Source organism: Apodemus sylvaticus, chromosome 3 (genome assembly GCF_947179515.1).
Source record: "Apodemus sylvaticus chromosome 3, mApoSyl1.1, whole genome shotgun sequence".
NCBI classification, from domain to species: Eukaryota; Metazoa; Chordata; class Mammalia; order Rodentia; family Muridae; genus Apodemus; species Apodemus sylvaticus.
In genome coordinates, this window is record NC_067474.1 from 58,217,844 (window position 1) to 58,230,307 (window position 12,464).

General features: G+C 38.0%; 1 protein-coding gene across 3 annotated transcripts in view; it reads left to right on the plus strand.

Annotated features, from left to right (window-relative positions):
• Positions 1-12,464, plus strand: part of Zcchc7 (zinc finger CCHC-type containing 7) — a 180,474-nt gene that overhangs the window by 127,999 nt on the left and 40,011 nt on the right. For all 3 annotated transcript variants that reach the window (XM_052176402.1, XM_052176404.1, XM_052176403.1), the window contains exon 3: positions 10,952-10,995. In XM_052176402.1, the coding sequence (XP_052032362.1) occupies positions 10,952-10,995 (44 nt within the window). The remainder of the gene's footprint in view (positions 1-10,951; positions 10,996-12,464) is intronic.

Genomic DNA, 12,464 nt, shown 5'->3' on the forward strand with positions numbered 1-12,464 from the left:
CAGGGAGGGATATGACAAATAAACACATGATAGCTTTGTCTTTGCTCTTTAATCTACATTTAAGCACAGGCACAGTTATCTATAAATGTGTAGTTATCTTACAATTTATGTAGATCTTAGGCCTATCTCAGTGTCATTATTCAATAATGGTGATTATTTTAAGTTCTTTTGAGTTCTTTAAAGTTTTTCTCTAAAAATTATATTCTTTCTTAGCCATAAAAAAGCTATCTTACTAACATGTACATCAACAGGCGGTTAAATTATATATTAGTTACATGTCTCAATTCAGAATAGTGCTTATTCCAATAATAGTACATATGATTAAATGTAATTTATTTTTCTTTCTAATTTAATTATACAAGATACTGTGATCAGTGGCTACATGGATAAAATATGTAGTCTCAGTCCACAGACAGCTTTGACATAGAAAGGAATAAGTTATTTCTTAGTACAACCCTTAATTTAGGGCTTTAAATGCATAGTAGCCTAAAAATTCAGATAATGAGCTTTTACACTATCATTGAGGGAGAAAAGACTTTACAAAAGGGAAATCAGTGGGACTAGGAATGTTACTTAGTTAACTTATTGGTTAGTTTGGGAATTTTATTTTATTTTAGTTACATGAACATGTAGGTATATGCATATTTGAGTGGAGATACAGGAGTCCAGAAAGAGGCTGTCAGATCCCTTGGTGCTAGGTCACAGGCAGTTGTGAACACCCTGATGTGGTGCTGCAAGTCATACTCCAGAAGAATAGCAAATACTGGGAACCACTTCATCCTCTCACCAGCCTCTTTAGTTAATTTATTAAGGAGATATCAGTACCCCCGGATAACTAGGTAGTCATACTTTGGTGTTAGGAAGGTACAAAGAGAAATGCCACAGTTCAAGTCCAAAATGTTCCAGAGTTCTGATTGATCCTCTCTAATTTGAAGAAGTAACAGGTGGCAGTAGTAGAGAACTTTCAAGGCTAGTCCAAGTACCCAGTAAATGAAATGGCAGGAAGTCTCAAGAGGCTCTGGAGAATGCATGTGTGAAGGCATACCTGCAGAGTATGGTAGGACACTGAGGAAATTTCTGGACCTAGCTAAAATAGTGGGACCAGAAAAATAAGGACTAAATCATGGCAATATTGTGTTGTACTACTGTCTGTCTTCAAACATGTGTCCTATTGGCAGCAAGGGACCTTCCATATAGAACATATTCACATTTCTGTTTTATTCCAATAACAGTAGAATAGAATTGAACTTGTAGTAATGAAGAGAAGTTATTTTAATAATCTTAAATCAAGTTGCCCAGAGCTAAAATAATAGTATTAAGGCTATTTAGGATAAACAATTTATAGGATTTGGTGAGTAATCTTATGCTCTAGGTAAGAGAAAAGAGTTGAGGGTTTCTGACTGGGAAAAACAGACTTTGGGACATGTAGAATATGAGGAGGAAAAGGAAAACTAGGGAGCTTTTGGTTTCATATATCTGGTTGCTTATTAGTTTATAGTACTGATGATTAAGCCCACTGCTGAATTCTTGTCAAGCACTCGACCCTTGTGCTTTCAAGAGTGAGGAAGAAAGAACTTTTAATGCTTTGGATCTGAGTTACCTATGACGTGTCTGATTTCAAATCTCCCATAGAGATTTGGACTGTATAAGAAACAAAAGAAATGACCTGGCTTGGAAGGACAGATTTGCTAGTTTCCATTCTGGGCATGTCGGCTTACACTGGGAGGAAGTAGGGAAGCAGAGCATTCAAGATAGATACTGAGGAGGAGGAAGAGACCACAAAGGAAGACAAGAGCCAGAAAAGTGAGTCACCAAAGAAGTAAGAAAGGTATTAAATATTTATTTGTTCAAATTACCTTTGAGGACCTGAGACACAAAGATATTCAGAACTATAGTTATAGAGTTGAGATTTGAACTTGGAAATGGGCAGAGGGGAGCAGTGTTGGAAGTCAGGAGGATAAGGAGCAAGCACAGAGGCGGGAAGCATGGCAAGTGTGAGTCAGACAGGTAGAGTAGGTTGAGTAAGCTGTTGCTTTTATAATGGAGAAAATCTTACCTTATGCCCTCTAATAAGCTAATAGGCATGCACTTCCTTTACCACCTGGGTTTGTTTTATTTCCTTGACAATTTAGCTGTGTTCTCTCTAAGTGGTAGAAGATTGCTGTTTCAGAGCAGTCAAGTTTAGCTTTATAATGCAAATGAAAAATAAATATTGGGAAAGACTCGGATTTTGTTTCTTGAGGGATTGCAGGTTTATGCTAATCATTGGCTCCCCCACACACACTAGCTCACTCAATATAGTATATGAATTCATAGTTACAAAGGGATTTACAAACTTAGGCTTACAAGCCACTTCACAAAAGAAGACTATGAATTGTCATAAATTAATTACTTGTTTATAGAAGTCAGTACATTTTGTTAAACAGCGTATTTTCCCTAATAATATTGAGCTTTTTTTGTTTCTTGTTCATTTGTTTGAAACAAGGTTTCTCTGTCTCAAAACAACCCTAGCTGTCCTGGAACTCACTCTGTAAACCTGGTTGAATTCACAGAGATCCGCCTGCCTCTGCCTCCCAAGTGCTGGGATTTAAAGGCGTGTGCCACCACTGCCTGTTGGGCTTAAAACTTTTGGGCTTGTTGCCTCCTTAAAAAACTTAGTTACCCATTATCATGGTACATACCTGTGACCTCATCTATGGGAGGCTGAGACAGGAAAATCACAAGTTAGAAGCCAGCTGTGGTAATTAATCTCAGTTGTCAACGTGACGAGATCTAGAATGGCCTGGTGGTCTGGTGAATCTAGGCTGCTAGGCTCCAGTGGTTCCTGGTCACACACAGATAGGTCTAGTTAAACTCAGTCACAAACAAAACAAAAAGATAAGAATAAGGGAAGTGGACTCATCTTGGGAGACTTGTCAGAAAGGGCAGGAGATGAGAGACTGGGATGATAGTAATCTGTACATGTATATGTATAAAATTGTCAAAAGAACAAATTTAATAAATTAAGTTACAATTAAAAGAAACAAATGAGACTGTTAAATATGTTAAAATTTTTTGCTAAATGAACTGAATACAAATTAGATAAAGAAAAAGAGAAAATTATTTAAAAGTCACATTCACTTAAATTGGCCCAATTAATAAAAGAAATAGACAGATCCATATCTACAAAAGAAATAGAATTCCCTTTTAAAGACTTTTCTACAAGAAAAATTCCTGACCCACAAAGCCAAACTCAGATAACTGGTGAATTCTATTAAGGAAGGGCACAATTTTTTCTCAGTTCTTATGAGTCCAGTGTTATACCACTATCAAAACCACACAAACATAAGAAAACTCTAAATCAATATCCTTGTGTTAGTTACTTTTGAATCACAAAGTATCTAATAGAAACAACTTAGAAAAAGAAATACTTATTTTGGCTCATGGTTTTGGGATTTTCCAGTCCATCACAATTCATTGATGGCCCAGAAGTTCATGTTGGCTCTTCACGTGACATTAGACAAGTGGAGAGGGAGTGCAGGCCTGAACTGGGGGATCCGTGACTTCCAGAAGCCTGCCCACAGTGACCTACTTCTGCCCCTTCCTCCTGACGTCACAGCCTGCAATGCAATGCCACCAGCTGGCTTCTGAGTGTTCAAAGCATGGTCTCCAGGGGTCATCTCACATCCAGCCTACAATCCTTCATGAATGCAGTTACAAACTTCTTACTTACGTAAAGTATTTGTTTACTATGTATTAACTCAGTTCCAAAATAAAGGCTCAACCTGACATTTGAAACCAAATACTGTGACTGTTCAGGAAGAAATAGGAAATATCATGGACTCTCAACTTGTTGCAAAAATGGCATTCAATAAAATTCACCACCTGTTTGTATTAAAAACTCAGCAAACTAGGAATAGAAAGAAATTTCTTTAGCTATAAAATTTTCATAAAAACAGTATTTGTAAGAGAAGAAAATGAAATAAGGCAAAGAAAAAAAAACAGTATATGCAATTGTAAAAGAAAACATATTTTATTTCCTAAGATTGGGAACTGAGCAAAAATTTGCTGTCACCATGTACATTTAACATCATTCTGTAGGAGATCCTCTGAGAATCAGGTACGTAAGAGAAAGGAAGAAAAGCATGTGACTTGCCAGGGATAGAGCCAGGACAATTCCAGAGGTAAGGCACGTGCTGCCAAGCCTGCCACACAGCCTGAGTTTAGATTCCTGGGACCCACGTGATAGAAGGAAAGAACCAACTTTCACAAGTTGTCCTCTGACCTCCTCATATGGGTGCACGTATATGTGTGTACAAATAAATAAAAATTTTAAGAAAGGAGGAAGTAAAACTATCTTTACTTACAGGTGGTATGAATATATATATTGAAAGTTGGCAGAAGCATGCAACACAAGCTTCTAAAACTGTGACCACAAGTTTACACAATGTGATATGAGTATATAAAAGTCACTTATATTTTATAAACATATAATCAAAAACTGGAAACGCATTACCATGAAAACTTAAGCCAAAGTTGTGAGATGTATCAGTTTATGTGGAGACTTGATACTTTAATAACCTGCTATGTGGATCAATACAATACCAAATCAAAATCCCAACAGACTTTTTACTGAAATTAACATGTTTATTCTAAGATATATACAAGAATATATTCTAAGATATATTCTAAGGGGCTAGAATAGCTAAAACAATCTTGAAAAGAATGAAAGTCAAGGGTGTGTACCCCTGTTCCATTTTTTGTTGGGTTGGGTTGGGTTGGGTTGGGTTGGGTTGGGTTGGGTTGGGTTGGGTTGGGTTTGGTTTGGTTTGGTTTGGTTTGGTTTGGTTGAGACAGGCTCACAGTGTAGCCTTGGCTGGACCGAAAGTCACAAAGATCTGTCTGCTTCTGCTTTCCAAGTGTTGGGATTAATTGCATGCCCCACTATGCCCAGCCTGCATTTAATTTTTTAAGAACAAAATTAAGTCAGCTTATGGAGTTGGGGCATGGTTTAGTCAGCAAAGTGCTTGCTATACAAAGTGTTTGCATAAGGACCTGAGTTCGGTCCCTAGCACCCATGCAAAAGTCTGGATACAGCATACACCTATTGTCCCTGCACTGGGGAGGTGAAGACATTCCTGAGTCTGAGTCTCAATGGTGAAATACTCTAGCCAAATTCGTAAACCCCCCGTTCAGTGAGAAACACAGTCTCAAAAAGTAATGTAGAGAGATACTGAAGAAGACAAAAAATGTCTATCTCAGGCCTCTGCACAAGCATGAGGGCAGAGAGACACACACCAAAAAAAAAAAAAAAAAAAAAAAAAAGAAAGAAAGTGAGTTTTGTAATTAAAGTGATTGCAAGGCATCATTAAATTTTAGTGATGAATGTCACTGGGATACATAGGGCAGCTTTGAAAATGACAGCCCATATGTTACTTACTTGCATCTTTTGAATATAAGAATAATATGGTGGGATGAAGAAATGAGGCCGCTGCTATATCCTCACTCTGAGTACATGGGTGCAGCCTCCAGATTCCACAAAGAAAATCAGCAGCAGCACAGCACCTCTGCTTTCCTATGGACTGACCTTTTTGAAAAGCAGCTTCATATTTTTTTTTGAATACAGGTATTTTTATTTTAAAATATGTTTTTAGACACTTACCCTGGTAGGCCTGAGAAAATGTAGATTACTTCATGTCTCTTCAAAATTCTTTTCAAAGAATCGAGTCAAGCTTGATTTGTGTTTTTGAGATAGGTGAAAGTAGTAAGGTTAGACGGAGGAGGAAATTATAGCTGGGCTTTTAGTCCTTTGTTGATACCTCCTTGGCGTCTGCATTAGTCAGAGGTCCCTTCCTTCTTGTCCAGAGAGGGACCAAAGGAATAGGAGGCATTTGCGGGTTTGTAAAGAGCAATGCCAAGAAAAGGAAATAGCTGACACAGAAAAATGCTGCTAGTTTTACAGTTTTACAGTTGTGAAACTGTATTGTATTTTTAGATTAATACTTACTGGTTAATGGATATTTCGGGGCTTGGGGTTTGTTTTTATTTTGAGGCAGGGTTTTGCATCTGTGGCTAGCCTAAGCTCACTCTTATGGAGGTTGTGTGCTCACTGCATTGGCCAAGCTGCCCTTAAGCTAGCAGCAATCCCGCCTCCTCTGCCTCCTGCAGAGGGGCCTCCCACCCCACCCCACCCAGAAGGAAAACAAGTAAGGCCTCTTGTTTTGCTCCTTTATGTCACTATTTTTGATGTTGTAAATGTAATACAAAGTTCATAACATACAAAGTAGACTAGTTTTCAAGGTCCATTGTTTTTAAAATGTGTTAGTGGAGGCCAGCAAGATGGAGGAGTAACAGCAGGTAAAGGTGTTTGCCTGCAAGTTTGATGACTCAACTGTGAGCCCTGGAATCCATATGGTGGTAGAAGAGAACCACCTCTCTCAAATTGTCCTCTGACCTCATGCACATAGATGTCAACATGCATATAAACAAACAGACCAAATAAATAAATATATAATTCTTTCAAAGGTTTTTGACGCTATAGTGGAAGTCATTTAGAAAAACCAGTAGACCTTGTTAATGCTGATGTTGAAATGAAGAATTTCTCTTCTACCAACTTAGATGTAAATAAGATCATGTGACTTCCCACCACTGGACAAAGTAAGTGAAGACAAGATGGTCTGGTCTGTTGACACTACTGGGAGGACTCTTTTTTTTTTTTTAATCTTAACTTTTATTTTTTATTATATTCAACCCAATATATATTTTATACCAATCATAAAAATATTGGACATGACACCGGGCAGTGGTGGCTCACACCTGTAATCCCAGCACTCTGGTAGGCAGAGGCAGGAGGATCTCTGAGTTCGAGGCCAGCCTGGTCTACAGAGTGAGTTCCAGGACAGCCAGGGCTACACAGAGAAACCCTGTCTCGAAAAAACCAAATCCAAAAGAAAAAAAAACCAAAAAAAAAAAAAAAAAAAAAAAAAAAAAAAATATATATATATATATATATATATATATTGGGCATGTTATTAAATGAACATAGAAAGATAAAGTCTTTTTATTTGTTTGTTTGGTTTAGTTTTGGTAGCGCTTACAATCTTGGCTCTTACTGTGGTAGAAACCTAAAATAAGAAAAACGTTTAAACATTGGAGTTCATTGTAATAAGACTGTGTACTTCAATGTCCCTCACATCACCAAAGGATTTTACCTCCATAGTGGCTAAGCTAAGAGTTGACAGTTCTGCTGCACCAGGGAATGAATTGTAGGCACAATTACTTGGATACAGATTTCCTGCTATGGTCAAAGCTATTTGACTTGAATGATTGTCATCATTCTCAGCCCACAGGAAACAGGTTACAATCATTTAAAAAATTATTTAAGATCCATGAAGTCATCCATCAACTGTTTCAATGAACAATGGTTCTGCTTGGAGAGTGGCACAGACATTTGACCATTAGGTGAGGGTAAGATTCTAGTTCATTGGCTGTAATGATTTTGAAAAGCATTCATCTCGGAAAAAGAGTAACTTTTAAGGTCATCTTCAAAATTGATACAATAATTATAAATATCAAGCAAAACATTTAGTCTCACTCTTTGTTGTTCTCTTACAAGCCACCTCTCAAATTAATTGTCTACATTTCTTTTGGCTGTATAAATAATTTTGAAATATGTAAGCTGTTTTGAAGACCATAGTATAGTGTAAAAACATCAAATAGCAATCCTACTAATAGAGAGGCTGAGATAGGGGAAGCATGATTTCAAGACCATTATGTGGTGCACAGCAAGACACAGTCATGTACAAGCAAGCAGAAAGTGTATATGGATTGTACAATATTGGACATATTTCTCCAGTTACCAAATTAGAGAGACCACTGGGTGACAGCCAACAAATTTCTAATTCCTCATATTTTTGAATTTCAATCGATTAGGATATATTGGTAATATTAATTTTCTTTTTTCTTTCTTTTTTTTGTTGTTGTTGTTGTTTGTTTTTTGTTTTTCAAGACAGGGTTTCTCTGTGTACCACACTGTACACACTCACTCTGTAGACCAGGCTGGCCTCGAACTCAGAGATCCGCCTGCCTCTGCCTCCCAAGTGCTAGGATTAAAGGGGTGCTCCACCACCGCCTGATTAATTTTCATATTAAGAGATATTAAGGAAAAGTGATTGTCACTTCCTGTTATTTTTGTTGTTAGAAGTGCAATTATGTTTGTGTGGGCTTGTTGAAAGATTACTTTCTTGTTTTTTTTTTTTAGGGTATAGATTCCCTCCTTGTGTTGGTGTTTTCCATCTATTATCCTTTGTAGGGCTGGATTTGTGAAAAGATATTGTGTAAACTCGGTTTTGTCATGGAATATCTTGTTTTCTCCATCTGTGATAATTGAGAGTTTTGGTGGGTATAGATGCTGGACTGGCATTTGTGTTCTCTTAGGGTCTATATGACATCTGCCCAGGATCTTCTAGCTTTCATGGTCTCAGGTGAGAAGTCTGGTGTAATTCTGATAGGCCTGCCTTTATATGTTACTTGACCTTTTTCCCTTACTGCTTTTAATATTCTTTCTTTGTTTAGTGCATTTGGTGTTTTGATTATTATGTAATGGGAGGAATTTCTTTTCTGATCCAGTCTATTTGGAGTTCTGTAGGCTTCTTGTGTGTTCATGGGCATCTCTTTCTTTAGGTTAGGGAAGTTTTCTTCTATAATTTTGTTGAAGATATTTACTGCCCCTTTAAGTTGGGAACCTTCACTCTCTTCTGTAACTATTATCCTTAGGTTTGTTCTTCTCATTGTGTCCTGGATTTTCTAGATGTTTTGGGTTAGGAGCTTTATGCTTTTTGCATTTTCTTTGACTGTTGTGTCAATGTTTTCTATGGTATCTTCTGCACCTGAGATTCTCTCTTCTGTCTCTTATAGTCTGTTGTTGATGCTTGCATCTATGACTCCTGACTTCTTTGCCAGGTTTTCTAGCTCCAGGGTTGTCTTCCTTAGCGATTTCTTTATTGTTCCTACTTCCATTTTTCGATCCTGGATGGTCTTGTTCATTTCCTTCGCCTATTTGATTGAGTTTTCCTGTATTTCTTCAAGGGATTTTTGTCTTTCCTCTTTAAGGGCTTCCAGCTGTTTACCTGTGTTTTCTTGTATTTCTTTAAGGGAGTTATCCTCCATCATCATCATGAGAAGTGATTTTTAGATCCAAATCTTGTTTTTCCGGTGTGATGGTGTATCCAGGACTTGCTGTGGTGGAGGAATTGAGTTCTGATAATGTCAAGTGACCTTGGTTTCTGTTGCTTATGTTCTTCCCGCCATCTGGTTATCTCTACTGCTACCTGCCCTTGCTTTATCTGACTTGTAGCCTGTCCTTCCTGTTATCCTGGTTGTGTCAGAACTCCTTAGTCAAGCTGTCTCTGTGATCCTCTTGAGATCCTGGGTATGTCTGAGCTCCTGGGAGTCAAGCTGTCTCTGGGACCCTGAGATTCTGATGTGACCAAGCTCCTGGGATCCTGGAACCCTGGGCTTGTAAAAGCACCTGGGAGTGGAACTTGCCTTGGATGTTGTGAGACTGGCTGCAGTTTGTGCCTAAGGTCTGCTCAGGGTACCGGCCCACAGACTGGGCAGAACCCGAGCCACTGGTCTGGCAGAGTTCCTGTATGCCTGGGTCGCACTGGTCCCAGTAACTCTGTGTTGGGACAGATGTTTCGTCCTCCTCACCTCTGATCCTATGAACCTGGGCATATTAGAACGCCTGGGGGTGGAGCTTCCTCTGGTGTTGTAGAACTGGCTGCTGAGATTGCACCCAAGGTCTACTCAGGGCGCCAGCCCAGACCGCTGGGAGGACTCATTAAAGAGCAGCTTGTTGAAGAGTTTACATGGATAGTGGTTACAGTTTATACTCCCATTTCACACGATAGCCGAGTCTTAAGAAAAGACAAGATACTGAGGCTTGTTTACAATAGGTTTTGGAATGTCCCACTGGCTGGAGTCTAGAAAAATAAAAGGGATGGGATTATTGGAATATCTCTAAGTAAAGTTTTGCTTGGTCAGGTAAGGATATTGACATAAATATATTTCTGCATCTGCTATTGAGTCTTTTGCTTATTTTTTGTATTTGTATAGAGCTTGGTATACAAAGCCATTTTTCACAAATCCCATTTGATTCTTACAAAAGATTTTAGGTAGGCAGGGCAAATACTATAAATACAGGTAAAATCCCTATTTTACAGGTAAAAAATATGAAGCACGGGGTGATTATTTGTTGAGAGTAACACAATGGATACAAGTGTTGTGTAGATGGCTTAGGTAGGTGAGAACAGTGGTGCACTGGCTAGGACCTGACTTGAATGCCTCAGCACACATGTGTAGTAGGGCATGGCCACACATGGACCTGTAACCTTAGCTCTGTGCTGAGCAGAGGCAGAGTCCACTGCTAGTGAGAGAGGCTGACACAAGGAATAAGCTGGCCAGTAGGATACTGATATACGCCCCACCCTCATAGAGATCCTGACATGTGTAGCGCGCGCACACACACACACACACACACACACACACACACACACACACAAAACCAGTGGAATTAGTGCATGTTCAAAGTCTATTACCACAAAAAAATATATAAAATTTCAGGGCTAGAAAGAAGGCTCATCAGTTAAGAACACTTGCTGTCCTTGCAGAGGTCCAAAGTTTATTTCCCAGGACCCTCTTGGAGAGACTCCAGGTCCAGGGAGATCTGACACCCTCTTCTGGCATCCATGAGCACATGCACTCATATTATAGACACACAATTCTAAGTAAATAAAAAGTCTGAAAAATAACATTTTAAACTTACATGAGAATTTCAGATGTTTAACCCTTTCCATTTATACCTTCTCTTATATTTCTCACTTATACCAGTTTGAATACTAACAAATTGAAGAACCATTGTCTGTCTGTCTGTAGCTTAGGCACTAAAAGTAACATTTGTTTTATTTTCTAGGAGAAGATGATGTAAATTGGTTCATCAGTGACAAAGACATTGAGGTAAAATCACTTTTTAAAAAAATCTGAAATAGTAGGCTAATATTGTCCTTTGATCCATATATTTCCATTTGTTTTTTCCATAATTTTTTGAAAAGTATAAACTTTTAAAAAGATGTAGTACCATACTTAGAAGAAAAAGTTTGATTTTATTATGTATGTAATTTAACTTTTCAGAAATGTAACTCAACTTTGAATTTTGTCAGCTGATGAGTAGCTATAATCACCCTTCTGTTTATATTTCTTCTCTGCCTTAATGATTCCTGTTAGCCCTTATGGTTTAGTACTACCAAGATCAACACCGGAAATAACTGTTTCTTCAGTGTAAGGAAATGGTCAGTCTATATTTAGAATGTGGCAGGTGCTTGTGTCAATTATTAGCCTTATTGTAACAAATACTTAAAAATAAAAAAAATTAAAAGGTTGTTTTCAACTTGATAGTCAAGTTTTAAGATATCACTAGATTGGAGATAATCGACAACCAGTTCAAGAGTATAACAGGTAAAAATGAACCATTTTCAAAAATGGAATTTATTTTATTTATTTATGTATGTATTTTTATTTTTCTGTTTCTTTTTTTGTTTTTTTGTTTTTTTTTTGGGGGGGGGGTTTGTTTGTTTGTTTTTTGGTATTTTGAATTTGGTTTTTTCGAGACAGGGTTTCTCTGTATAGCCCTGGCTGTCCTGGAACTCACTCTGTAGACCAGGGTGGCCTCGAACTCAGAAATCTGCCTCCCAGAGTGCTGGGATTACAGATGTGGGCCACCACCTCCTGGCCTGCCTTCCTTCCTTCCTTTCTTTCTTTCTTTCTTTCTTTCTTTCTTTCTTTCTTTTTTTTTTTTTTTTTTTGAGACAGGGTTTCCTACATAGCCTAGGCTGGCCTCGAACTCGGAATCCTCCTGCCCTGGCCTCCCAAGTGTTGGGATTATAGTTATGAACCACCATGCCTGACTTTAAAGATGGAATTCTGCCAAACAAGATAAGCGCATGGTTGGGATTTACATAATCCTCTTTAGGTATTTCTTATGATGTGCTTTGTTTATGTTCTTTCATACATACTAGAATTTGACTAGAATAAGAGACAACTAGAATTGGGTCACTATGTAGTGGAAGAATATTGTCTCATACTCTTAGAAGTTATCATTAGTTTTATGGGCAATAGAGGTAGCCCTGTGCTTTTCAAAAGGTTATATTTGGTAGTTCTATGGTTTTGTAATGTTTTAAAACACAAAATCATAAAAGTAACATTTCCTAACTAAAACTTTAAACAAGCTTCTCATTAAAAAATAAATGGTACATTTTTAGATATAGAAGTTAGCAACAGCTACATGAAGCCTATCGGTATTGCTGCTAGACCTGAGTGGAGACTGGCAGGTGACGGGAAGTCATATGAGCAAGTGCCAAAGAAATAGAGCTGTCATTATGCTACCTGCTCAGGAATGGAGCCTGCTTCTAAATGTTAAGTTGAACACA